The sequence below is a fragment of the Muscardinus avellanarius genome, assembly GCF_963383645.1.
Source record: "Muscardinus avellanarius genome assembly, chromosome: 4".
NCBI classification, from domain to species: Eukaryota; Metazoa; Chordata; class Mammalia; order Rodentia; family Gliridae; genus Muscardinus; species Muscardinus avellanarius.
In genome coordinates, this window is record NC_137789.1 from 48,078,800 (window position 1) to 48,106,067 (window position 27,268).

Sequence of the window (27,268 nt, forward strand, 5' to 3'; positions counted from 1 at the left end):
AAAAAAGTAGGTAAATGTTTAAACTAGATAACCTCAAAGGTTTCTAAAGCTATAAAACTGAATAAGCTCTGAAAGTGAGGATATTTTCAACAAAGTAACTCAAGACAACAAACAAAAACCCTTAATTTGCCAAGCTAAATTTTAATCAAGAGTAATACTCCTAAAATCCAAATGTAAAATATGAAAAGCCTGGTGTGGTGGAGCACGCTTGTAATCCCTGGACTTGGGAGGCGGAGACAGGAGGATCGCACCTGGCTTAAGAGACCCTGTTTCCAAAAATAAAAAAAAATATAAAATAGGTCTGGGAGTGTAGCCCGGAGGTAGAAGGGCTTCCAGGAACCCCAGTATCACCAAAATAATAATAATAATAATAATAATAATAATAATAATAATAATAATAAAATAAGATAAAATATTAATAATTCTTAGACCTGTCATATTTACTGTCATAAATACTATTCTTAGAGCATATTGTTTTAAGATGAAAATACATATGTATCTTCAAATAGTAAAAATCAAACTATCTCTGAAAAGACACTTTTTTTTTTTTTTTTACGGGTTTGCGGATGGATCCCAGGGGCATTTGACTTCCGAGCTACATCCCCTGCCCTATTTTTTTATTCTTTATTTTAAAAAAGGGTCTCACTAAGTTATGGAGGGCCTCACTAAGTAACTGAGGCTGTCCCCAAATGGCGATCCTCTGGTCTCAGCCTCCTGAGTGCTGGGATTACAAGTGTGCACCACCACTCCCGGCTTGAAAAGACATTCTAAATGAAGTTGAATTCATTGATGGAGATTTCCCCAACCAGAAACATGTTTGCATGAAAAAATGATGGCAATGTGCATAAATAGAACCAAGAAAAACAGATCATTTTACTTTAAATTAGCTAAAAATTTCACTCAATAGTTTCTATTGAAATCTTGTTCAGTCGTAGTTGTTTCCCCCTCTTAATTTTGATATAAAACATTAGGTAACTAGTGATGTGGAATACTTTCATAAAATTAAAATCTCCATGTGATACTAGTTATTATTCAGTTGGGTGGCAAGACTGGAATCAATCAAGGCTTAAGGACACAGAAATTTCCCTCATTTACTTCCCCACATAGTTAGCAGTTGGAGAAAGCCAAGATCAGACAGAGCTGATTAACCAGTGATTCTAAAACTGAACAGTCAATCCAATTTTGAAATCTATCTCAAAGCTGAGAAGGTGAAATGCACATGTCAGGTGGATACACTGGAAGTCAAGGGACTGAGAGTTAGTCTGGGACTTCACACGAGTACTTAATGCTCATTTGATGGAAAAGTTGAGGCTGCAACATTCTCAAAGGCTCTGAACTCAAATAACTCTCTGTGAAGCAGATCTTTCCATGCTTATTAAAATCATAAGGCATTTCCTTAGTGTCACAGAAGGACTCCTAATGTTACTTCCTACTCTCGGGCTACTTAGAAATACTCTGACATTAGTTCTTTGGTGGGAGGCCAGTTTTCTCTTTCTGAGGGAAGTCATGAGGTACAAAAACAAGTGAACATGAAAAATAAAGGAGAAAAGTTTAGCCAAACAATGCAGGTTCAAAGTGAGAGCAATTTTTAAAATTGGCAAAAATAATTCAAGTCAACATTTTCCCCCTTACTTTAAACTGTTTTGGTCATCTCTTACCACACACACAAAAAATTAGAACTCAAATACTCATTTAGCCCTTCTAAGCATAGGCAGGGCAAGATAATTTATGCAAGTTGTTTCTTTAAAATGATGTCCATTGTGTAAAAAATAAAATCCTACCGGCATTCAAACCCACTGGCTGTAATTACTCTCTATTAAGGATATTGTCTCTCATTTACCAGTTTTCTTTTTAAAGCAGTGCTATGAACCAATTTTGCTTTATTCCTTTTTCTATTCCCTCATTTCCTTTATCATCTTATTCAAAAAAACTGAGTTCACCTTGATTACTTTCTGCAACTTAGTAATAGAAAAGAGGTTTCTAATGAACTAATCTATACCATTATTATTCTACTGTGAACAATAATATATATTAGTAGTCTGATGAATCACTAATATAACTTATTTGATTGCTAAACCAAAGAGATTTTCTTTTGTTCTATTGATTTGCTATATATTTACTATCACATAATCATATGTATTATGGTAAATATATACCATTAAAAGTTTACACTGATTAAAATTAAATAATATGATCTTAAGTCATAATTTATCTGCTCCTTATATCTTAAAATTATTGCACCCACAAAATTATTAATGATTGTACAAAAGAAAAAGAAAACTGAACTCACTTCATCCGTTTCTGTCTTCACCTTAAATTCCATTTCTTTCATGTTTTTTATACTTAAAGTCTTTGCTCTAAAGTTAATGCAGAGAGAAAATACAAGTCATTTCCTGATCACTAAGTTAGCAAGAAACAAAAGAAATAAATAAGTAATCTTAACAATTAGAAAGCATCTGATGTGGCTTAAATCCTATATTCCAGTTGTTGATCAAACATTAGTAAATGTGTATAGTTCTGATATACTTAACAATAGAAAGTGACAACAAGGCATCCAACTAGAGATGAATAAGTGGATGTCAGCTAAATTCATTAGCTTATTTGGCCTCTCAGTGCCTCATATCTCCAAGCTGTAAGAGGTAGATCAGTAAATTATAAAAGACAAAATTCTAGAAAATGTAATATAGTATTTGACAAACTTTTTCTGAAGAAAATGAAAAGAAAGAAGAAATTAAAAGCCAAATAGAATGAGATAATGGATCTAATACATTTATTCTATAAAGATAAAATCTACAGCATTTTTAAGAATTTAAGATTTTTAAAAAATTTTTTGTGTTGCTGGAGAGTGAGCCCAGGGGAATTCTACCTCTGAGCTACACCCTAGGCCTGTTTTATATTTTATTTTTAAACAGGTTCTCACTATATTGTGGAGGGCCTAAGTTGCTGAGGATGGCCATGAATCTGCCATCCTCCTATCTCAGCTTCCCGTGTACTGGAATTATAGGCGTACATACTCACCACACCTAACTGATTTTACAAATATTTTTAAGTAAAGGTTGAGACTTGCATAGAAAAATTATCATATGAACAATGGAAGAACAGAAAAGGATTTGCTTAAAATAGTAAAATGCAGTGGGCCCTGGTGGCACATGCTTGTAATTAATCCCTGTGCTTGGGAGGCAGAGACAGGAGGATCGCGCAGGTTCGAAGCCAGTGTCACTGGCTTAAGAGACCCTGTTTAAAAAAAAAAAAAAAAAAAAAAAAAATATATATATATATATATATATATATATATATATATATATATTAGGTCTGGGAGTGTATCCCTGAGGTAGAAGAGCTTCCAAGAACCCTAGTACCACCAAAAAGAAAAAAGAAAAAAGAAAGAAAAAAATGACTTAGAGATGTACAGAAAGTAAAAAGACAAAAAGTCTGTTCCTCAACAAGCTGTCTTGAAAACTATGGCTATTTAATTTTTCAAATGATTACTGTTGGTATATGGTTTGTATTTCATTGGGCAATACATCTGGTCTTTTAATTAATAAATCTCTGTGATACAGAATATGGCCTAGGGATTTATTTATTTTAATATATTTTATGTATTTGCTATAGTTTGATCTAGAATCTCCCACAAAGGCTGTTGTACCAAAGGTCTGGTCACCAGCCTGTGGTGCTACTGGGAGGTGGTGAAACCTTTAGGAGGTGGAATTAAGTTAGGCCATTGAGACTTGCTCTGGAAGGAGATCTCTCTCATTCTCCGTCTGTCTGTCTGTCTGTCTGTCTGTCTGTCTGTCTGTCTGTCTATCTCTCTCTCTCTCTCTCTCTCTCTCCCTCTCTCTCTCTCTCCTTTCTCTCCTCTCCTCTCCTTCCCTCCCTGCCTACTATGAGGTGAACAGCTTTTCTCTACCACATCCTCTCAACCATGATTTTCTGCTTCACCACAAGACCAAAGCAGTGGAGCCACGCAACCACTGACCAAACCCTCTTAAACAAGAAGATAAAACTCTTCTCCTTTTCAGTTTATCTCAGATATTTGTTATAGCAATGAAAAGCTGACTAATATATACATTTCTATTTCACAATGTTAATATTCCTCTTCACTAACATCAACACTAATATATATTAAACATAAAAAATTTATCTACATAAGACATTTTTATCTGTCTCCAATTCTCTGATAGCAAGTAAAAAATGAGACTGTTGGACTATATGATATAAAGAAATAAAAGTAACTGGTAACAGCATATACTCTGTTGCTCCATAAGAATAAAGAGAGTAGTTAAACAAAATCTTACCTTGGGAAACGTCCTATGGCTATAGCTATGGTGCAGACTACACCAAATAGCAGTCCCACATTGGCAGCAAAGCATATTGTAAATATATACGTACTGACCCATATGCCCTAAAAGAGCAATAGGAGACAGAAAATGTAGACTCTTCAGTATTCTCACCTTTCTCATGATTGAAAAGTTCCACACAATCTTACTTTACAATATTCCTATGATCAACTCTCTCAGCAAAAATATGGACGTTAAGACGTGGTAAACAGAAGCTCAGGAGTACACAGACAGACCCTGGCTCCATCTGATTCTCCCGAAGTAGAAGTAGAGAAAGGTTCATTTTTTTATTTCCTTAGTTCAGTACCTAAGAATCACCATATTTAAGGTCTTAGACAGTTGGCTGATGTGTATGTGGCCAAAAGCATATCATAATTTCCCACTGCTTTCTCATTTAATGTAACAATATTTCAAGTAATTGTTTGCACATGTTTGTCATTCTCAATGATACTCTGTTTTTTAGGATTACTATAAAAATAACTAATGTCATTTATTACTACATAAGGCTCTCAAAGCCTAATGTTAAAATGATAGAATCAAACAATACTGGCAATGCTACTTTTAGATCAACCACTATAAAGATCATTATAATTTTATTTACAAAGGACCATTTGTGAAATCTAAAATCAAGGCCAACTTAGTTATTGGGAACATTTCAAAAAACTACAAGAAATTCTAATTCTTTTTCAACTGGAATTCCAAAGTTATTATTTGTTTTCCCAGACTTAAATTATAATTGCATCAAGATACTAGAGTGTAGTTGACATATCTAACCTTAGTACTGCAAAAAACATTTTTTTAAGAAAAATAATTTGTGAAATCCAGAAGGTTGTAAGCCTAAACACAAAATCCTGCATTTATCAAATAGTAGACTAGCAAAAATTTTAAACTCTCTTTTCTACCAAACAACAGGCATCACTCTGCCTAAACAGATAATTTTAAGTTGATTTCCTTCTCTCCCAATGTTTTCAAGTATTATCACTTTAAAGCCATCTTCAAAAACATAATTTTACTCCATTCACAAATGAAAGAGTTAGAAACTACTCTGTAATCGGAAAATAGCATAATATGATTGGGAGTAGCACAGTTTGTTTTTTCTTCAGTCAAGTTTAAAACAAACATTTCTTAAGAACACTTTCTTATTCAAAATGCATTTCCTTTGTCAGCATTATATATTTACACTGAGCTTGTGTGATTCTTAATAATAGGCTGTTGTGAAAAGCTGAGTCCTTGGAAGCAAAATTTTATCTTTAGAAATTCTTTTGATATAAAAGGCATACGTATTCTGGAGTAAGATAGAAAATATATTTTAAATGAGTCTCATGTTAGGATAAATCCGCTACAAATGCACTGCTAATTTATTATGAGATCTTCCCCAGCCTGTTGTTCCATAGGCTGGGACACTGAGATGTTTTTCCTTTATTCAGATAATCAGCAGTCATTTGATTCTTCTATTTGTATGCAGTGTTGTTGCTGTTGTTGTTGTGTTGTTGTTGTTGTTGTTTTCCTTCCTAGTGTATTACACTGTACTCAAACATACACAAAATACGACTGCAAAATTGTTCTCATTACTTCAACTTCATCTGAGGACTCTGAGTCTTACTTATCTTCAAATGCTGAGCCTCCCTGTGTGCAGCAGAAAAAAAGCTTCACCGAAAGCTTTATGAGTCCAATTCCTCCTGGCCAACCTCCATAATTCAAAATGGCACAGGAAACTAAGGATGTTGGTCTCTGCCACTTAAAAAGCCATGGAGCCTGGAGGCCAGGATTCATCAGAGCGACCAAAAATTTTGTTACCATCTGGTTCTATTTTTAAAGCATATTTACTCTCCCACAACATCATCTATTATAAGTCAGGCTCTCCAAATATTTAGTTATTTCCTTGGGCTACATTTATAGCTTTGAAAAAATATCAAATGGAAATTAATAACATAGATCAGTAAACAGTTTCATTAGTCAGAGTAAGTCCCAACGGTATTCTGTGACAATTCCTGTGGACCCAAAATTTGGTTATCACAATTATCAAATATTGATTAGCTCTTGGGTCCCTATTTATTTCACATTAAAAAAAAATAACTTGACACTCACAATCCCCAAACACAAACTAACCCCAAGGTTAACTTTAAGTAGGGAACATGTAAATTTTTGCTTCTTATAGAAAATGCATCAGTGTAAGCCGGGCATGGTGGCACACGCTTGTAATCCCAGCATTTGGGAGGCTGAGACCAGAGAATCGCGGTTCACAGACAGCCTTAGCAACTTAGTGAGGCCTCTGCAACTCAGTGAGACCCAGTTTCAAAAAATAAAGAATAAAAAATAGGGCAGGGGGTGTAGCTCGGGGGTCGAATGCCCCTGGGTTCCCTCCCCAGACCCGAAAAAAAAAAAGAAAAAAGAAAATGCATCAGTGTAAAGCATAGTTTAGCAGGTATTGAATCACTTCATCTTTCCCTTACCTGTTTATTAGTGGTTACTTTGGTGACAGATCTGTACTATTAAATTTCTATATCTGTTCAGCTACAGAAACTTTGTTCTAAGCCCCTGAGAAAAACCTCCATTTAATTTCTTCATTATTTCAATGAGGTCTTTGTCTATAATCAAGATAAAATCAACACTAAACCACAACAAAAAAAGTTTGATTTTATGTGATGAAACTTTCAAATTATTTTATACAGGTAGATACACACACATCTTTGGTAACTTTGCTTCCATGATATATAGGCATATTATAATCTATTGAATGATCTATATATATCATGCCTACTGAGCAATATACCCTATATTTACAGAAGTCTGTGCAATATTCTTATTCCATATATATATGTCCATATCATACCCCAAACTTCCATGGCTTTTTATTATTGAATTCCTTAGCAGCTAAGAGATACCTGTCACTTTGACCACAGAAAGTCACTGTCAAGCTAACCCCTGTTATACCCTTGTCAACTTTCTCAGTTCCAATTTTCCCACACCATATAACATATTCATTCTCAATTTTCAACTATAACTTCTAAATAGAAGACTACCAATTCCAAGTTCTTAAGCCATTTTTAAAAGTTGTTTAAAAATACCTCCATGCTCAAAATATTCAAATTTAAACTCATTAATTTTATCCCCAAATCTGCCTTTTTTCCAATGTTCTTCTTCAGGTAAAACATTAATACTCTTTAATATCCTATAACTAAAAACCTTGTATCACATTACACCCTTTCTCCTCTTTTATCTGTCTCATCATTTCATAATTCTTGTCAATTAATTAAAAATATCTGGAACCACATCTTTTTACCATGTGATAATGCCCTAGTTCATATTTTCCTGTCCCTTCCTTAGACTATTTTGATAGCCTCCTTCTTACCTGTCGTCTTTTTTTTTTTTTTTTTTTTTTCGGTACTGGGGATGGAACCCAGAGGCATTCTACATCTGAGCTACACCCTATATCCCCAGCCCTATTTTTAGTCTTTTTATTTTTGAAACAGGGTCTCATTGAGTTGCAAAAGGCGTCGCTAAGTAGCTGAGTCTGTTCATGAACCAAACTGTGATCTTCTGGTCTCTGCCTCCCTAATGCTGGAATTATAAGTGCGCACCATCATGCTGGCTATCATCTTGATCTTCGTAATAAACCATTTGCCATACTGCTGCTAGAATGACCCAAGTATATTTGGATATCAGACTTAGACAATATATTAAAGATATTTGAACTCTACTTCTTTATATTAAAGTAAAGCAAAGGTAATATAAAATAAATACATAAAAGAGAAAAATCAGCCTCATGAAAAAAAAAGCCTCATAAAAAAAGAACATGATTACAAAGCCCAGATACAAAATAAGTTACAGATATGCCAAATACTGTGGAATCTGGAAGAAAATCAAGGAGGACCAACACTGGAAGCCATATTTTTTTCTCAGCGTTCAGTTGATTATAATTTTTTTGTGAGCATTAGATTCCTACATAATCATATTCTAGATAAAAGCTTATAGGGGCAACAGCTTGTAAGTTCTGTAGCCAAGATTGTGCCACCAGAGAAACAGAAAATGTACCCATAGACGTTTGTGTTGAAAGTGAAATGCCAACAGTATCACAACCTAGATTTCTAACTAAAGGAATATTTTATTAAAAAAAAACTGAAGGAGATAAAAAGCAAGCTGAAAAAATAGGAAATAGAGTGAGAATAAAAACATTACAAAGATCAAAGCAATATTTAAAACTAAAAAATAGTGTATCACAACTAGAAATTCATAATCAGAGATACAATGAATAATCCAAAGAAATTGCCTATTGGAAAAAAAGAAGCACGAGGAAGTAGACAGACATGGATAAATACAAAGTAAAATGAACAGATACATAATTCTTTAGGAAGAGGATACAGTACATTTATTTTAAAAATATTCAAAGGTATTTAAGAGGGAAAGTTTTGAAAATATTTTATTATTCTGAAATAAAAATAGGAATATGATACTCTTAGAAATTTTACACTGGATCTTTAACTACAGAAATATTCTGATAATATCACCTAACTTTGTGGGTAGGAAAAATGAACTTTATTGAGCATTCATTTAGAAAAAAAAAAGTCACAGAAAATAACAAAAAATCAGGCTAACTTGTGATTTTCCTACCTTGTTTTCCAATATCTGAAGATAATGCCAGGTTTAAAAGGTCTCAAGGAAAAGTATTTTAGACTAGTCCAAAAATTTCCTTTCAGTAAAAAAATAAGATCAATGTTTTCAAAATTTAATACATGGAGTATAAATACTTGAACCCTTCTTGGAAAACTACTTGGTGATGACATACAGAAAACAAAGAAATAAGCCAGGCATGGTGGCACACGCTTGTAATCCCCATGCTTGGGAGGCTGAGACAGGAGGATTGGATCATGCAGGTTTGAAGCCAACCTCAGCTACTTAGTGAGGCTCTCAGAAATTTAGTGAGACCTCGTTTCCAAATAAAATATAAATATAAAATGTGTCTGGGAGTATAACCTGGAGTTAAAAAGCCCCTGGGTTCCACTCCCAGTACCACACACACACACACACACACACACACACACACAAGACATAAAGTGAATAACTCAGAAATGAGAACCTATATTTTTAAAGACTAAGGGTAACCACTAAAGCATTTGTTTTTTAAGAATATATATATATATATATATATATATATATATATATATATATATACATTCTCTCTTTAATATCTATTGATTCTACAATTATGAACTAGAAATCACTTCTAGAAGAAGCTTTCTCTAATATCTTCTCTTGGGTTTCAGTATGGAAACATGTTCCCTTTTATGTCATTAATAACTTCCTTAGAAATACCTCTTGTGTTTCAGTATGAAAACACATTCCCTTTTATGTGATTAACAACTCCCTTAAAGATATCCTTATCATAGGGTTATCAAGTAGATTTTAAATACGTTTGTAGCCCGGCATGGTGGCGCACACTTGTAATCCCCGCGCTTGGTAGCCTGAGACAGGAGGATCACACAGGTTTGAAACCAGCCTCAGCTACTTAGTGAGGCTCTCAGCAACTTAGTGAGACCCTGTTTCCAAATAAAATATAAAGTAGGTCTGGAGTATAGCCCGGAGGTAGAAAAGCCACTGAGTTCCACCCCAGTATCACCAAAAAAGTATGTTTGCATCTTCTTATTTGTTTGCATGAGGCAGCTTCCATATTCTGCCTTAAAAATTAAACATACAGCTGGGCGTGGTGGCACACGCTTGTAATCCCCGCACTTGGGAGGTGGAGACAGGAGGATCATACAGTTTGAAGCCAGCCGCGCTGGCTTAAGAGACCCTGTTTTCAAATAAAAAGTATAAAATAGGTCTGGGAGTGTAGCCTGGAGGTAGAAGGGCTTCTAGGAACCCCAGTACCACAAAATAAATACATAAATTAATAAAAAATAAAACATATGATCCTCTCTCAGCCTGGTTTATCATGTCTCCTTGGCTTATCAAATACTATTCTTTTAGCCAGATGTGATGGTTCATGCCTGTAATCCTTGGAAGACTGAGACAGGAGAATTGCCAATCCAAGGACAGTCTCAGCAATATATCGAGATTCTCAGGAACCTAGTAAGATCCTGTTTCAACACAAAATAAAAAGGACTGGAGGTGTATCTCAGAGGTAGAATGCTCCTGGGTTCAATCTCTAGTACACACACACACACACACACACACACACACACACACACACACACACAATGATTTCTTCAAGTCTCATTTTATTTCAGCTCCACTGTGCTGTGAAATCCTTTCATATTAACAAGTAAAGATTAATGTTCCTCCCTCTTTTCTTCCCCAGAACTAAGCTGTAGTTTTACTTCCAGGTTGTGTTGTATCATGGGTAATAAGCAAATGTTTCTGTATATGCTTCCTGTGCAAATGAGAAATGTCTGGAAAGGACAGGTAGTCCTTCGTTCACCTCTACATTCCTCATGACACTAGGCATTGCACCTTGGTGGGACTCCGTAATACTGAGTCTCGGGAATATTATGAAAAGAGGCGCCAGCCAAAGTAATCCTCAGTGCTTCAAAGAACAAAGGATCCGAAGGAGAGGAAATACACAAATCATTATATGTCAATGTGGTGAATTCTATGGCAGAGCTAAACAAGGAGTACTCATGAATTACTTCACCCATGTTGGTGAGGGAGAGGATTTTGGATATTCATGTATCAACAGGTTTCTCTAGAATGTGTTATAAACATTTCTGCTAGTTGAAACCACATTTTATCATTGTTCAATATAATGTATGCTGTCCTCAAGAATATCTTATTAATAAAAGGTTTCCATTGCTATAACTCACTTAAAAGACAATTAATGAGACTTTTTGTATTTAGAATGAATATGGTCACCATGAAGAAGTTCACCCTATATTTATGTGACATACATTCATAAAGATTACTGTTGACTTTACATACACACTATAGCTCATCGTATTTTTATTAGAATGTATTTTGTGTGTATGTGCGTGGTACCAAGGATTGTGCCCAAGGGCATTTTATTTCTGAGCTACACTCACCTATTTTTAACTCTTTATTTTGAAATACAGTCTTACCAAGTTGGGAAAAGCCTCACTAAGTAGCTGAGGCTGGCCGCAAGCCTGAGATCTTTCTGTCTCAGCCTTCCAAGAACTGGGAACAAGCATGCGCCAGTAAGCCTGGCTAGGATGTATTTTCTTAATGAGCCAGAATCAATTCATAATATAAACTAGGCATCCCAATACGCTCAAATTAGCTGATGTTTCTTTAAAACTTCTCAAAATATATATCCACCAAATTTGACAAAATTCTGTTTGTGTCTCTTATAATGACAATTTACATTTAATACTCATTAAATTTTTTAAAACAATAACTGGTAGTTCATTAAGTACATAAGCCTCAACTGGTTAAATCTATTTTCTGCAAATAAAAATATTAAAGCTTATTTGATAACATGCGCTTAAACCAAGGAGAAAATTTTGGGGGTCAAGTTTCTACTTACCCAATCGATTTTATCCACATTCCAATATTTTTTTAAATCCCTAAACTGTATTAGCATTCCCTTCAGTCCCACAACAATAATGCTTGCAAGAACACACTGCAAAAAAAAAAAAAAGAGAGAGAGAGCTGATGATAAAACAAGATAAAGATTTAAAATGACCATGGTATTTTTATATCTTTTAAAAAATATTACAGAAAATCAGTCACCAATTAAAAGACTAAAGTAATATTTGTTTTGTTTAGAACTAACTTATCACTATACTTAAGGAATATTATATCATTTCTAGGAAATCACAGGGAAAAACTTATGCAACACTACAAAACAAGACAGAAAAGAAAAATCAATGAACTATAAGGGTGAATATTATGTAGATGAACGTCCCCATAACTAGTTATTTGCTGTCATTTGTTTGTTGCAGAAATGCATATGCATATACTTATTTGCAGTTATCTTGAATGTCAATTATCTCATCTGAAGAAATTTATAACTCTTTTGACAAATGACCTTGATGATTGTAAGATCATTCCATGGGAATGATTTATCCTCACTATACAAGTGACAAGTGAAGAATTAGAACAACATAGGATGGAAATTGGCTCTCTTAAAACTGGCACTTTAATTGGCATCACGTTTGTGCCTCAAGTTTATGAACTCAGTGATTCACTTTGCCCTTTCTAATTTTCTGAGTCACTGTGTATAAGGGTTTTATCAAGGTTGGCGATGTATTGTGTTCCCTACCCTCTTATCTTAGCACATGTTTTCTAGCAAATTTCTTATAACATTCTTACAAAGTCTACTTTTTCAACAGAGTATTTCTAATTCCACCCTCTGCATGAGCACAGAATAACTAGTTCCAGAATGCCAATTTCATATGTGAGCTGAAGACAGACATGGAGCCCTCTTTTCCTCCCTCTTTAAATGTGGTATCCTTCTACCCCTTCCCAATTACCCTTTCATTATATAAGAATGTTTGCTGATTCAGTATAATCGAATTTACCATCCCAAGAAATTGTATACACAGTGATGCCCATCAAAATTAAAGTTAAAAAATAGGTAGTGAAAAACATGACTGTACCATGGGCAGCCAGTAGAGCAAAGGTCCTACCGCATAGATGACTATGAGGATGAAAAGGCAGGATATGAGACAGGCCACCTGGAAAAGAAGAGACAGACAAAAAAGAACGTCTTCGATTTTTTTATTTATTTCAATGCTATGGGTGGTGGTGGGGAGGGTAATTCATAGCTCAGCTTGATTAGAAGAAACAAAGTGTTGGCACATCATCATTAAATTGCATAGACTGTCGTTATCTACATTTCACAGCTGAGGGAAGCCAAACGTGACAGCTGACAAACTAGTGGAATCAAATTAAGTCAAGGAGGAGAGAAAAGCAATTCCACGTAAAGAAATAGGACACCATGGACTTTTATCACACATCACAGCAATGCCTCTATTTGTTGAAAGGTGAGAGCATCGGTTCGATAGAAGTTGTGTAGCCCACTGGTTAGCCTGACCCTTCCTTCTTTCCTAGAGGGCTGTTTGGATAATAACTAAATATGCAACTTAGGGCTTTTCTGTGCGGATGACAGACTTCCACCGAAGAAAGCATTCACTCTCTTCTTTGGAGTTTTTTATTGTTAAGATCTCTTTATGAAGTTCTTTTATGAGATCACAAGAGCGGTGTGTGGAGGTGGGACAGAGTTTACTAATCCTAAAATGTCATCAGGATCACGTTCTAACCCACTCAGCCTGCTGACAAAAGGCAACTCAAAACACCTGTCTCTGCTTTGTGGCGACCCTGACCTCACATAAGCAAACACTCAGGAGTTCATCGAAACACTTTGTCAACCTGCCATCCTAACAAGAGGAAAGAGTGCTTTCCAGAGATCACAGCAATGCCCAGAACATCACTATACAGATGTCAGGGGAATATGAACTTATTAGAATGGTTTAAATGAAAAATAAATACAGAAACAATCCATTCCAAGGGCTGACAAGGACTCAGAGGAACTGGAGGTCTCTGGCAATGAGGGTGGGAATGAAACATGGTATAGTCACTTTAGAAATGGTTGGGCAATTTCTCATGAAGTTACACACATGCTTACAATAGACACACTGCTGCCTAAGAAAAATAAAAGAAAATGTTCATGTAAATAGCCATAAGTACATATTTATAGCAACTTGCTCACAAGCACCAAAAAATGTAAATACCTGAAATTTTCACCACTTGGTAAATAAATTGTGACACAAATACAACAAAGTACTACTCAGCCATAAAAAAGAGCAGAAGTAAAATTCAAAACCATTACACTGGAGAAAAAAGCTGGATGCAAAAGACTATAAGATAAATGCATGTGTGGAAATATCACAGTGAAACCCATTAATTTTTATAACTAATAAGTGCTAATAATGATAAAAATAATACATTAACATAATAAAAAGGTAATAAGACTATATGTCTATGATATTTTGCAAAAATCACATATATATGTATATATATATGATGTTTGAGATTGTAGGTAGTCAGAGAATAGGCTATAAAAGAGATTGGGAAAACTTTTGGAATGTTGATAATATTTTATATCTTAACTGTTTTGTGATTATATAATATTCTTTTCTTTCTTTATTAGTATATTGTAATTATACATCATAATGAGTTCAGAATTATAGGAACATATACACATCCATCACTTGTGTTTCCCTCCGGAACCCACCCCGCCCCTTCTTTTTTTCTGTACATAATATTGAAATTGGTATTGATAACTTCAAATATGAAAGGAGCATGATTTGATATTTTTAAGTAATGTGAACTATAGTTAAAATGCATTTAATTATATTAAAATGTACTGCCATAAACCTGATTCTTTAAAGAAGGAATTGGAGAAGGGATCTGTAATCATTGCTTGCATACATGTCTACATACGCAGAGTCAGTCTAGATTGGAAGTGACCTGAATCTGACACTATTAAAAGATGCACGTGTGGGAGGAAGGAAAGTAATCTGATCAATCTTTTATTTTTTGGTGGTACTGGGGTTCCTGGAAACCCATCTACCTCTGGGCTACACTCCCAGACCTATTTTATAGTTTTTTATTTGGAAACAGGGTCTCTTCAGCCAGCAAGGCTGGCTTTGAACCAGCGCGATCCTCCTGTCTCAGCCTCCCAAGCGCAGGGATTACAAGCTTGTGCCACCATGCCCGGTTTCTGATCAATCATTTGAATAGACATTAGCACAAGCTCTTCTGTGATGGCAGAAGTAGAGGGGATCTCTTCTATCTTTCATAATTAATAGAACCCACCACTTGCACATCCTAGCTGGCACAAAGTAACAACAATAATTCTTATATGGGAAGTAAATCATTCTTTTATTAATGATTGGTCATAAATGAGGTTATAGTATACAAAAAGGTATAGTATACAAAAGGAGTGACTGGTGATTTTACATGGTATAAATTATTTTTAAGAATAAAATAAGCTGGGCGTGGTGGCACATGCTTGTAATCGCAGCATTTGGGAGGCTGAGACAGGAAGAGCACAGTTCTCAGACAGCCTCAGCTACTTACTGAGGCCCTTTGAAACTGAGTAACACCCTGTTTCAAAATGAAGAATTAAAAAATATAGGCCTGGGGATGTAACTCAGAATGTCCCTGAGTTCCATCTCCAATACCACATACACACAAAAAAAGAATAAAATATGATGCCTATAACTCCTCTGGCCTGGAAAGACCTAGGTGTCAAAGGGCAGCTTACAGTAGGTGACTAAACAAATCCATATTCATATGGAAAGAAAAGGACATTCACTGCTAAGGTTATTTTCAACACAAAAGACAAGGACATGCATCCTTTCTGTGGACTTTTTAATCATATACTTACAATGTACCTGAAAAACAAAACCCTGAGCCATAGAAGCTGAAATGAACTTAGCTGGAGTCAAATTCCTTGGAAAGAGTTACGACATAGAAGGTCAGTGTGACTAGTTAAAGGTCATAGAGCTAGGGAGCTAAACGGGCAACATAAAATGTGTATTAAATTGGGATCCATGAAAGTCAAATGAATTTTTAAAATACTTTTGGACAGTTTTTTGTTGTTTTTCACTCCAACATGTACATATTAACCACCAAAAATGTGATATATATATATATATATATTCATATATATATGTACATATATATATACATATATGTATATATGATATACATATATGAAAAGATCAACTTGCTCATTTTTAAGTGAGAGTTTAATTTAGCACACTCATTATACTGGGAATTATTCTGCCTCCAGCCAACGAGAGTTGATAGTGGAACTCTGTGTTCGGTAGGAAGATGGGGATGTTGACAGCAGAGAACAGAATTGAGATTAGGAAATGTTAGAATCTGGGCAAAATCAATTTCACTTAAAAAACAAAAAAGTAACACACCTATACAAAAAAGAAGGGAAGGTGGCAAGCTTATTTTTAATAGATTTAAATGTTGATATGAATCTGAATTACATAAATACACACACACAATGATGGCTATGCAGACATTGGTTTTATCCATGTTTTTATGTCTGGTTGAGGGAGGAAGAGGGAGATTCCAAAAGTTTTCTTTCTATATAGCTATTAAACTGAAAAATGGGTTGAGCGCTCACAGCATGCACAGCTTTGTGGACAGGTGAATGAAATGGGAAAGGGCAGGACACTGGGTAACTAAGAAATGGTTAAGAATGCTTTAAAGACAAGCAAGCAATGAGCCAAATTTTAAAAGAATAAAGAAATATAGCTTGGCAAATTAGAACCCAAAGGCAATCTCAGCGTTGCAGAACAACGTGCCAGCTGTTGTTTTCAGTTGTGGCTGCGTGCTTCTGCAGCAGATGCTGTCGGGGATCCCTTGTGGTTCTGGGATGCCTCCTGAGCTCCCTGGAGAGCACTGGTGTACTGCCTCTGTTGGAAGTGAAGAGAAGCATGCAGGGGACAGAGCCAAGGGACACTTAGCTCCCTCCGCAGCCCTCCCATACTCAGTGTTCTTTGGGGGAAGGAGGAAAGGAAGAAATAAAACATTTATTTGTGCACGTGTCCAGGCAGCACCAGGACATTCTTATTCTTTGAAAGGCCTTTCTTAGATATATCGACATGCTTTGTATGTTACATCTGCAAAGAAGCACTTTTTTAAAAAAGAGTTTCTACATGGAGGGGATAGAAATGTGTCTGGGAGCACTTGGTATTAAGTGATCAGCATCTTTTGCTATTCCTATTCAAATTTTTTTATTTTCTTTATAAGTGGAACATATTGAAAATGGTATACATTTAGACTGTGCTTGGTGCCTTCTCTCACTCCCCCGTTCCCTTTCCTCTCTCCCAACAATAAGTGTCCAGGTTAACCATGCTATATTCATACTTTTACACATATTCAGATGTAGCTCCTCCATTAATCAACCTCAGCCTTCTTCCTCTCCTATCCTTTCATTCTAGCTTTGCTGAGATTTCTCCTCCTTTATCTGGAGTCCCTCTGGTATCCTCAATGCTCCCTAGTTTGGGTATACTAGAGAAAACATATGTCCCTTCTCCTTCTGTGCTTGGCTGATCTCACTTAACATAATGTTCTCCAGATCTTTCCATCTTCTTGCGAATGCCATGATTTTGTTCTTCTTTGTAGCTGAATAGAATTCCATTGTGTGTATTTCCCATAATGTTGCAATCCATTCATCTGTTGATGGAGACCTGGGCTATTCAAATATTTTAATTCAATTTGCTAAAGCATTCAAAACCTTTACCCTCTACTTACTTGTATAATATGGTCCTAAATTCACTGTCTAATACAGCCACATGGGGCTCTTGAGCACTTGAAATGTGGCTAATCCATATTAAGATTGCTGCAAATGTAAAATACACAACAGATTTCTGAGCCTTAGTATGAAAGGAAAATAAAGTAAATAATTTTAGATAGATTCCACACTAAAATGATGGCATTCTTACTCTATTGGGTAAATTAAATTATATTATTAAAATTAATTTTATCAGTTTCTTTCACTTTTTAAAGTGTGACTGCTAGATTATTTAAATTACCTGGATAGCTGGTATTCTTCTAATGAGCAGTACTTCTCTGAAGTGAATGGTTTGAATTCTAAGACCTATGCAGAGCCTTTTCTGGGCTTTAAGCAAGAAGTGATGTGATAAAAATTTGCATTTTTAGAAATAATTGAAAATGTTGCTGAATAAAAGTCAGCTGTTAAATTAACAAATATGACATGGTTATCAGTAGTCCTTTGAAGGATTGTCATTAGTCTAAGAGTTGAAAGTCTTTAACACCTTCTCGGTTAATTTACTGATTATAAATCTAGGCCCTAAGAGAGACAGAACCATTAAATCATTGTTTTTTAAAATCATGTCACATAGAAAAATGATTCATAAAGAGCCTCCTTAAAACTAAACTTTTAAGATATGGCTTGCCTATCACTGTCTTCAAACCATGTCAGTTATGAATTATACCCACATAAATTCCACAGTTGCAGTGTTAAAGGTCTGAAATGACTACCATGGGAAAGCATCCTCCATTTGGGTATACATATTAAATCAGATTCTTTCCATGAACAATTTAATGTGAATAATTTAAAAGATAGTAACCATCTAAATTAGCACAGTATCATGAAAACATTCTGCCATAAAACTTTATTTTATGAAATAGTGTTTGGTTAGATTTCTTTCACTTCTTTTGAAGTTTGATAAGATACTATATAGGAAAAAAATTTCTATTAATCCATTCATCTGTTGATGGACATCTTGGCTGGTCCCACAGTTTGGGAATTGTGAATTGTGTAGCTATGAACATAAATACTCATGCATTAGTTTGGTAGTTTTGTTTTCATTCTTTTAGGTAGATACCCAGAAGTGGTATTGCTGGATCATATGATAGCTTTGTTCTCATTCTTTTGAGGATCCTCTCTACTGATTTGCAAAGTGGTTGCACTAATTTGCAATCCCACCAACAATGTATTAGAGTTTCCAATTCTCCACATCCTGGCCAGCATTTAGTGTTGTTTGCATCTTTAGTGATCGCCATTCTAATTGGAGTTAGACACAATAGAATTTTACTTAGCCATAAAGAAGAACAAAATTATATCATATGTGGGAAACTGAAGAGCATTATTCTAAGTGAGATTAGTAAGTCACAAAAAGTAAAATATGGAACACGCTCCCTAATATGTGGAAGCTAAGGAGAAAAATGGTCATAGGAGGAAATCTAGACAAGAAAGGAAAAACCATAAATGACCAAAAAAGGTGACCTAACTGAGGGGATAGGAAAAGGGAAGAGAGAAATTTCCCTAATGTACAAGATGTACATTCACAAACATATCAATGTCAATCACTAAGCCAAACATGAAAAGGAAGGAGTGGGGAGGGAATGGGGTGAGAATTGGAGAAAGGCTAAATAAGTGATGTGTGCATATATGCCTCTACCATCTTGTACTCCATTAAGCATTAAGGTATAGGTATATGACTACAGTGCATCTTTTTTTTTTTTTTTTGTGATACTGGGGTTCCTGGAAACCATTCTACCTCCAGGCTACACTCCCAGACCTATTTTTATACTTTTTTAAAATTTGGAAACAGGGTCTCTTAAGCCAGCACAGCTGGCTTCGAACCTGCCTGTCTCCGCCTCCCAAGCCTGGGGATTACAAACATGCGCCACCATGCCTAGCTACAGTGCACCAATTTAAAAAACTCGATTAAATAAAAATTCCTTGAAAAATTTATAGATATAATCATTCAAAATTGTGCCCTATTAATCAAATGTATGCCCAACTCAGACTTTATAATAAGTAGAAGCTTTCTCAAAGAATTTTTTATCTTAGACATTTGATGTGAGTTATAAAAATTAATCAGAAATTTTTGTTACTAAAACAGTAATTAGAAAAGTGTGTCAAATGTCTAAATAAATCCAAGAGGTGGAATACAATCAAGGTGAAAATATCTCAGAATTTTAATTGTGACTAATGGCTGTATTAACTTGCTTAAGGTCTTTCAGAAAGATAAATGAGTGAGTCTACTGAGACAGGAAAAGTGTCTTTAACATCCCAAACAAATACAATGTCTTAATATTAAAAGGTTCTGAAATTAATACTTAAATAATAATAATAACAAAATCAATTATAATAATCATTAACATTTAAGGGTTATTTATAGCCAGGCATGGTGGTACACACCTATGATCCCAGTACTTGGTAGGCTAAGACAAGAGGATTGCAGGTTTAAGGACAGCCCTAGCTTGGGGGTAGAATGCCTTTGGGTTTAATCCCCAGTTCTAAAAAATACATAGATTTATGATAGACAGATAAATAGATGACAGATAGATAGGCAGATAGATGTGATTATAGCTTGGAAACAGAATGCCTCTGAGTTAAATCCTCAGTTCTACAAAAAATAAAATAAAAACAACAATTATTTGGTTGCTTAGGCATCACATCGAATAAGTATGCATTAGTTAACTCATTCGATTTTATAATATTGTTATTCTACTTTAACAGCTAAGGCCTCTTGAGGTGGAGAAGGTGAGTTACTTGTGTAAGTCACCCAACTGTGAGTGGGGTAGACAGGCTGCAAGCCCAGGCTCTGGACCCTATGTCATTAATTACTACAATGTTTATTGAGCCTGAAAACAACAACAAAAAGAAACCTAATATACACACTTTCGTGAGAAACCAGATGGAAATCACTCGAAAGCCCTATAATTTTATAGAAAGGAGTCCTCAGAGTAAAGGATGACACAAACACTTGAGAGTGCAGTTATGCAAAACGTTGATGCCAATACTCATGATGAAACTATGCTTAACATCACTCACTGTAAAAATCCATCAGATTACTTGGTGTCATGCAAACCAAGCTGGCATGAGGATGTCACTTCCTAGCTGATGAGTCATGAGAATTGTTTGTTAAGTGATGACAGGGTTAAAAGTGGTTACGGCTTTGCATCTGCCCCATGGCATGCTTTATCTATCGGTCTTATACAATATTTCAATATCTACTTATCATATTTCTCTTGACACTTTCCTCCAAAGTAATGAATCATATACTCTTCAAGTGTATTGCTCTAAAACCTTAAAAATCATTTCATATATAGGATAGAACCCTAATAACTACTTGAATTGGCAATAAAGTATTTTATAAATTCTCATTAAATTCCTACTTTAAATATGAATTATTTTACTGATGTTATTAATGGGAAAAGGCTTACAGGAGAATTCCTGGAAAAGCTAAGGGCATCTGCCCTACCTAAGAGCATCTGCCCAACCCAAAGTCGCATACCTTAGATAAGAGACCCTCTCTCAAGTGACCTTCTCTCCTGCTACCCTGTTTTCTTCCGGGAACATCTGTGTGCTTTGTGTAGCTGCCTTAATGTATAGAGTTGTAAATGTAAAACTCAAGGCTGATGTAATAAGAATGACCTTGCAAGATAATAGTAGATAAGATACCCCCTACCCCTACCCTATTATCTTAAAACTGTCTGTACAAATTACCTTATTGGATGGAAGCTGTAAATTCAAAAAGCATCATCAATGATGTAACAGAATAACTTGCAAAATGTTGTACAACTGCATAAAAATCTGACCCAAATGGCGATCTTGGCCCTTGCCGCTTATGTGGAGACACATGTGCTTGGGTCCAGGTTCGAACCTGTAATAAAGTGTGGCTTGACGGATACTAATTGGTTATGGACAGTTATTCTCACCTGAATATGCTACAACAAAGGTTCGGAATAAATCTATCTGAATTGAAATCCCAGCTCTCCCTCTCACTAGCTGTGACCAAGGTAAGTGAATTCAATCCTCTTTTTCTCATTTATAGAAACTAAGGATAGTAATTATACCTCATTTAATGAGTTTGTTTATGCAAAGTCTATGGCACACAAGGTCTGGTACACAGCTCAATATTGTTTCCATCAACACTGCCAGCATCATCACCCACGGCAGCAACAGCTTCCCTATCATCGTCATCCTCTTAGCAATACCCTGCATAATGCCCTACAGTATATAGTAGGCTCTCGATAAATGTGGGATTGATTTGAGTTCACCCAAAAAACAACAATCTTTATCCTAAAATGTTCACAGACATCTATGCCACACAAACATACATGTTAATTTCTATAAACAGGAATTCCAGTGTCAACTATTGGATTTACATATCACTGATTGTATTTTATTTAAAGGGAGTGGACAAAACAGAAAAAAAAAAAAAAAAACGTGCTTTACTCTTTTAAATGACTGGGAAAAACCAAAGGCACCGCTAGAGGGAGCTTTGGTTTCAAAGGTTGCTCACAACAAAGCTGCCATTTCTACAGAATTGCTTTTCACTGGCTCCTTCAATCACTCAGCCTCTGGAAGGACCATTCGTAGAAAACAGGAGAGAGAGAGAGACTTCCTTGAAGCTACTCAGAAAAATCTGAAGAAGCAGAACGTTTCTGAAGATATAACAGGGACATTGGGAGTGGAGACCCAGGAGTCCTTTTGTTCCTGCTGAGACTAATTTACCTGTGTCTTTGCTCCTGTGCTATAGAGGCCAGCAGTCCTTCCCATGGCAGCAGCACTTGGTATACAGAAGAAAAATGAAGGGATCACATTGCTGAGGCCATGTGCCAAAAACTCCTGCAAGATTGATAATAGAAAACATCATTTTATCTATAAGATCCCCCCCCACACACACCACACATACACACACTGAGGATTGTCCTGAGGGCCTTGCACATGCCAGGCCAGTGCTCTACCACTGAGCTACACCAGAATTCCTTTATTATTGTTTTTTTAAATTTTGAGACAGGGTTCCATTAAGTTGCCCAGGATGGCTTCAAACTTGCAATCCTCTTTCCTCAGCCTCCCAAGTAACTCAAATTACAGGTGTGTGCCACTGTACCTGGCTAGAATATATCATTTCCTAATAACAATGGGCTTTCAGAGACCACAGGTACAATTTGTCAGACAATGAAGCTTGTTAGTGTTCAATTTCTGTTCTCCCCACAAGTTGGGATTTAACAATTTTAATAAAAATAGCTAACATTTATGGAGTACTTACAGTGAGCCAGAAACTGTTCTAAGCACTCTATTCTTTCAATCTTCATAACAACCTTGTAAAGAAAAAGCTATTTTTTTATGCTGTCTGTTGCCAACTTCTCTTCTTCCAAGTGTCTGGAATCCGGCTTTTATTCATACCAGTACACCGATGACTTCCACAATGCTATCTCAGTGGTTAACTCTTACCTTTCCTGGCCTACAAGCGCCATTGGGCACAGTTGCTCACTTCTTCCTTGAAGCCTCCGATTGGCTCCTAAGTCGTCACACTCTCCTGCTGTCCTCCTACCTCTCTGACTCTTCTCAATTTTCTTTATGGTTCCTCCTCTCTAACCAATTGCAAATATTGGACAATTTCTTTTTTTCTGTCTACATCTTAGCTACCCAAAGACATATTGACACCTCCAAAATTTATATTTCCAGTTTGGACCACTCTTCTGAACTTCAGACTCTGATAGCTAACCTGCTAGTCAGCCTCTCCATTTTATGGCTGTTTTCTCAACCTAATTCAACTGACATCTCTACCACCCCAACTTGGCGCTCCCAAGATTTTCTCCATGTCAAATTGCAATCACTAAGGCCAAAAGCTTTAGAATTATTCTTTTTTATACATTTATTGGGACATTATAGCTTCACACTATAAAGCAGTTCATAGTGATTCACGCACACAGCACTTGGTGGGCTTTCTTTGGGCTTTCTTCTCACGCTCTCCTCCCCGCTACATGATATGGAGGTTGGCCTTGGTATTCTCACATAGATGCATAATGTCAATGGAAGTGTTCCCTTCGTGAATTTGCCCTCTTCCTCCTTTATCTCCCTGCACAACCTCCCTAGCTCCAGTGGGGTTTTCCTTCATTAAGTCCCTCTGGTATTCCAATGATTACTCCCTAGCTTCCACATTTCTGTGACTGGATAATCTCACTTCACATAATGTTCTCCAGGTCTATCCATTTTCTTGCAAATAGCGTAATGTTGTTCTTCTTTATTGCTGAATAGAATTCTTGACTCCTCCCTGCCACTTCTTTCCCCAGATGGCAATTACATCCAGTCCAGAACCCATCTATTTCTCATCTCCCTCAACATTACATCTTAATCCAAATCATCACATCTCACCTAGATTATTGCAAATGCCTGCTAGGATAATTTGTCTGCCTTTGTTGTTGTCAGTAAGAAAAGAAAATAGCCAGGTGTGTGGCACATACAACCTTGTACTTAGAAGGCTGTGACAGGAGAATTACAGGTTCTTGGTCAGCCTCAGCTATTTAGTAAAGTCATCCACAATTTAGTAAGACCCTGTTTCAAAATTTAAAAAAAGCCTGGCTGTGTAGCTTGGAGATAGAATGAAAAGAAAAGAAAAGTAAAGAAAAGAAAAGAAAAGAAAGAAAGAAACAAATGGAAGCAAAGAAGAAATGTCTCTTACCTCATAGAACTAGGTTCTGGTAAAGGAATGTTGGCAACAGATAAGACAAATATCAAAAGTAAAGCAGAGGAGGCCACTTGAAAATCCGGAGTTTAAGATTTTAGATTATCAAAGAGCCTTTCTTGAGAAGGAAACATTTGAACAAAAGATCTATGCAGCTATCAGGAAGAACAGAATTCCTGAAAAGGGGGAGAAGAGCAAATACAAGTGTCCAGAGACAGAAGCCTGGCTAGAGGACCTACGGGAATCAAGATGGTTAAGCACGGCTGGAACAGAGTATGGAAGGAATATAAAATCAGAGAGAAAAATGAAATAGTGGCAGGTTGCATAGAGACTGGTAACTCATGAAAAATAGGCTTTTATCTATGTACAATTGGAAAGTTCAGAGTGGAGGAAAGATATGATCGATATTATTCAGTATTATATTCCTTGCATCCAGGCCAGTACCTGGTACACAGTAGAGTCAATACACATCTATAGAGTGAATAAATCTCCTTTCTATAGATTAGAAAACTGGGACGCAGACAGGATTAAGATCATGCGATGTCAGAATCTGTATATAGGTAGGCTGACATTTGTAACCACTGAACCGTAGGGCCTTCAGGCTTGAAACAATACATTTTCATAAATAGAATAAAAAATATAATCAGTGTAATCTGTATCATATGATAGCATAACAGTAGACCCTCATATCCTTCAGTGTCTTGTTAAGAAGAGAAATAATGCTAGTGCTATATTTTGAAATCTTTAATTTTTAAATATTAGCATGAAATGATTAAAATATTCCTAAAATATATCATAAAGAATAATCAATTTGCTTTTAAAAAATCATAATAAGTTATGAAAGTCAGATTTTCAGCTTTCAGTGAATGACCTAGAGGATTTTTTTTTCTCTTTTGTTCTACCAATTCTAAATATCCATCTAGGGGAGCTATATTTTTCTTAATTTCAACATTTTCAGGACTTGAGAGTACCCAGGATGACAGGACAGGAATGGAGAGGGGCTGGGGGCATACTCCACCTGGTTGTCATCAATGGAATATTTGAATTTTCTGGCTGATCCTTGAGCAAGAGCCAGTGAGGCCACATAGCCTACAAGTGCCACTCCGAAAGCTTCAGTCATCACTGCAGCGAGGATGTTCATTGGGGGAGCTCTAGGTGGAGGAATTCTATGAGAAGCAAGAGCATATTGAAATCATCAGCCTTCATGCAATTTCTGTAACAACTTGCAAGGAATTCAACTATGGTAATGACTATGAAGTTTATGAAGAATAAGTGAAATACTCATGAGAAAATCAAGCAGCTCTGCCTTAGAAACCCTTTCTTTACAACATTATTTATCAGAAAAGCAAAATTATAAGAAACACCGCAGAGAGAGCTCCATGCATCTAACTGGCACTTATGCCCAGGGAATTCAGCAGAAAGCCTGGCTCAACAAAAATTTCCTGTATCAGAAACAAAAGCAAATCTGGAACATTCTTTCATTTGAACCTTTCCAAATATTTATTTGGCTGGCATTAGAGACTGTATTTCCTCCCATGAATACTACAGTGCTGTATGCAAACACTAGTTTATTGTGAGCTAGAATTCTTGAGTTAATCCCTAAATTTGCGATTGAGTTCATTATTCTAATTACGTTTTTAATTCAATCCTTTTGGGCTACGTTTAAGTATGGCTTACATATGTTAATAAAAATCTGTAGAAAAATTCCATCTACTCTCTGTTGCAAAATATAGCACCAAACTTAGTTGTTCTATAATTCAAAGACCTGGTTAAAATATTTCTCAAATAATATCCATTAATTGTCTTCTTGTCCTTTGAAAACCATGCAAGCCAAAATATCATCATTTAAGAGATTAAAAAAAAATAACCTCTGGCAAATTAGAAGAAAAAGGGAAAGGAATTTATATTGATTTAATATCAAGTATGTAAGAAGAATTTTGGCCTTTCTTGTTTTTAATATACTTTTATTGGTACATTGTAAATAAACATCATACTGAGGTTCAAAGTGATACAAACCTACATGCACATAGACTTGGTGTGTTTAGAAATTGGATGAGGGCCCTTTCTTATTAGCCATTTCATTTATTTCTCCCAACAACCCAAACCAAGCACCACTATAACTACTGGGTGGAGGAGAAAGCAGTTCAAGAAAGGTTAAGTGACTCATCTAAAGCCAAACACTCTGGTTAAGCTGAGATTCAACCTCACCTCTACGTGTTTTGAATTCATTCTGTGATTCTTTGAAGAAGATGGTTCTAAAAAGGACACTCAATAAAGGGGAATTGGAATGGATGGAGAGGCATGACATTTTTTCCCCACTTACTAGTGTTTAACCCCAAGACTAATTGATTTGTATGAGTAGAGTAAAATTACCATTCTTAGCCTTTTATGTACTAGCATAGGCTAATAAAGACAGATTTTTAAAAGAATCTCTTTAATCATTGATAATTTTTCTACTGTTCCTTTACTATAGTTAGACACCAAAATTGAGGGCTATAAGAGAGAAATTTAGAAGACCCAACAATTCTTTGACCCAAATTTTTGTTTACTAGTTTACAGCATGTATAGCCTGTTAACCCATTAAGTCCCAGGTTTTCAATTCTGAAACTGACATGAGTACATTAAAATAGATTGGAAATTATAATCTAGAGCTTATGTACTATTATATTTTATATTATTATATTATAATTCTATTCTTGTCATACAATCATGTTATATAATTAAATTATGTATCACATTCTAAATTTAAATTTTTCTAGGTATTCCACATCTGGAAAGATGGAACTAAATGAGCTCAAAGGAAACATCCCGTTAGATGTTTCCTAACTATTATTTATGTTTCCTAAACTCCCTGAAATGCTTTTGTTTACTTTGAGCCTGTTTTTGGAATGCTCTTTTGCCCTTTTAGGGTAAACTTTCCTCAAACATTCTCTTAAGGTAGAGAAGAAGGCTGTGGGAGGGGGTAGGGGATCACACCTCCATTTCGACCTTCTCTAG

The 27,268-nt window shown here is 35.7% G+C and overlaps 1 protein-coding gene across 1 annotated transcript in view; it reads right to left on the reverse strand.

Annotated features, from left to right (window-relative positions):
- Positions 1-27,268, reverse strand: part of SLC26A7 (solute carrier family 26 member 7) — a gene marked incomplete at both ends in the record, with an annotated part of 119,095 nt that overhangs the window by 17,930 nt on the left and 73,897 nt on the right. The window contains 6 exons of the mRNA XM_080693733.1: positions 2,291-2,357; positions 4,296-4,402; positions 11,815-11,910; positions 12,890-12,967; positions 22,315-22,428; positions 25,290-25,437. Coding sequence (XP_080549859.1) covers positions 2,291-2,357; positions 4,296-4,402; positions 11,815-11,910; positions 12,890-12,967; positions 22,315-22,428; positions 25,290-25,437 — 610 coding nt within the window. The remainder of the gene's footprint in view (positions 1-2,290; positions 2,358-4,295; positions 4,403-11,814; positions 11,911-12,889; positions 12,968-22,314; positions 22,429-25,289; positions 25,438-27,268) is intronic.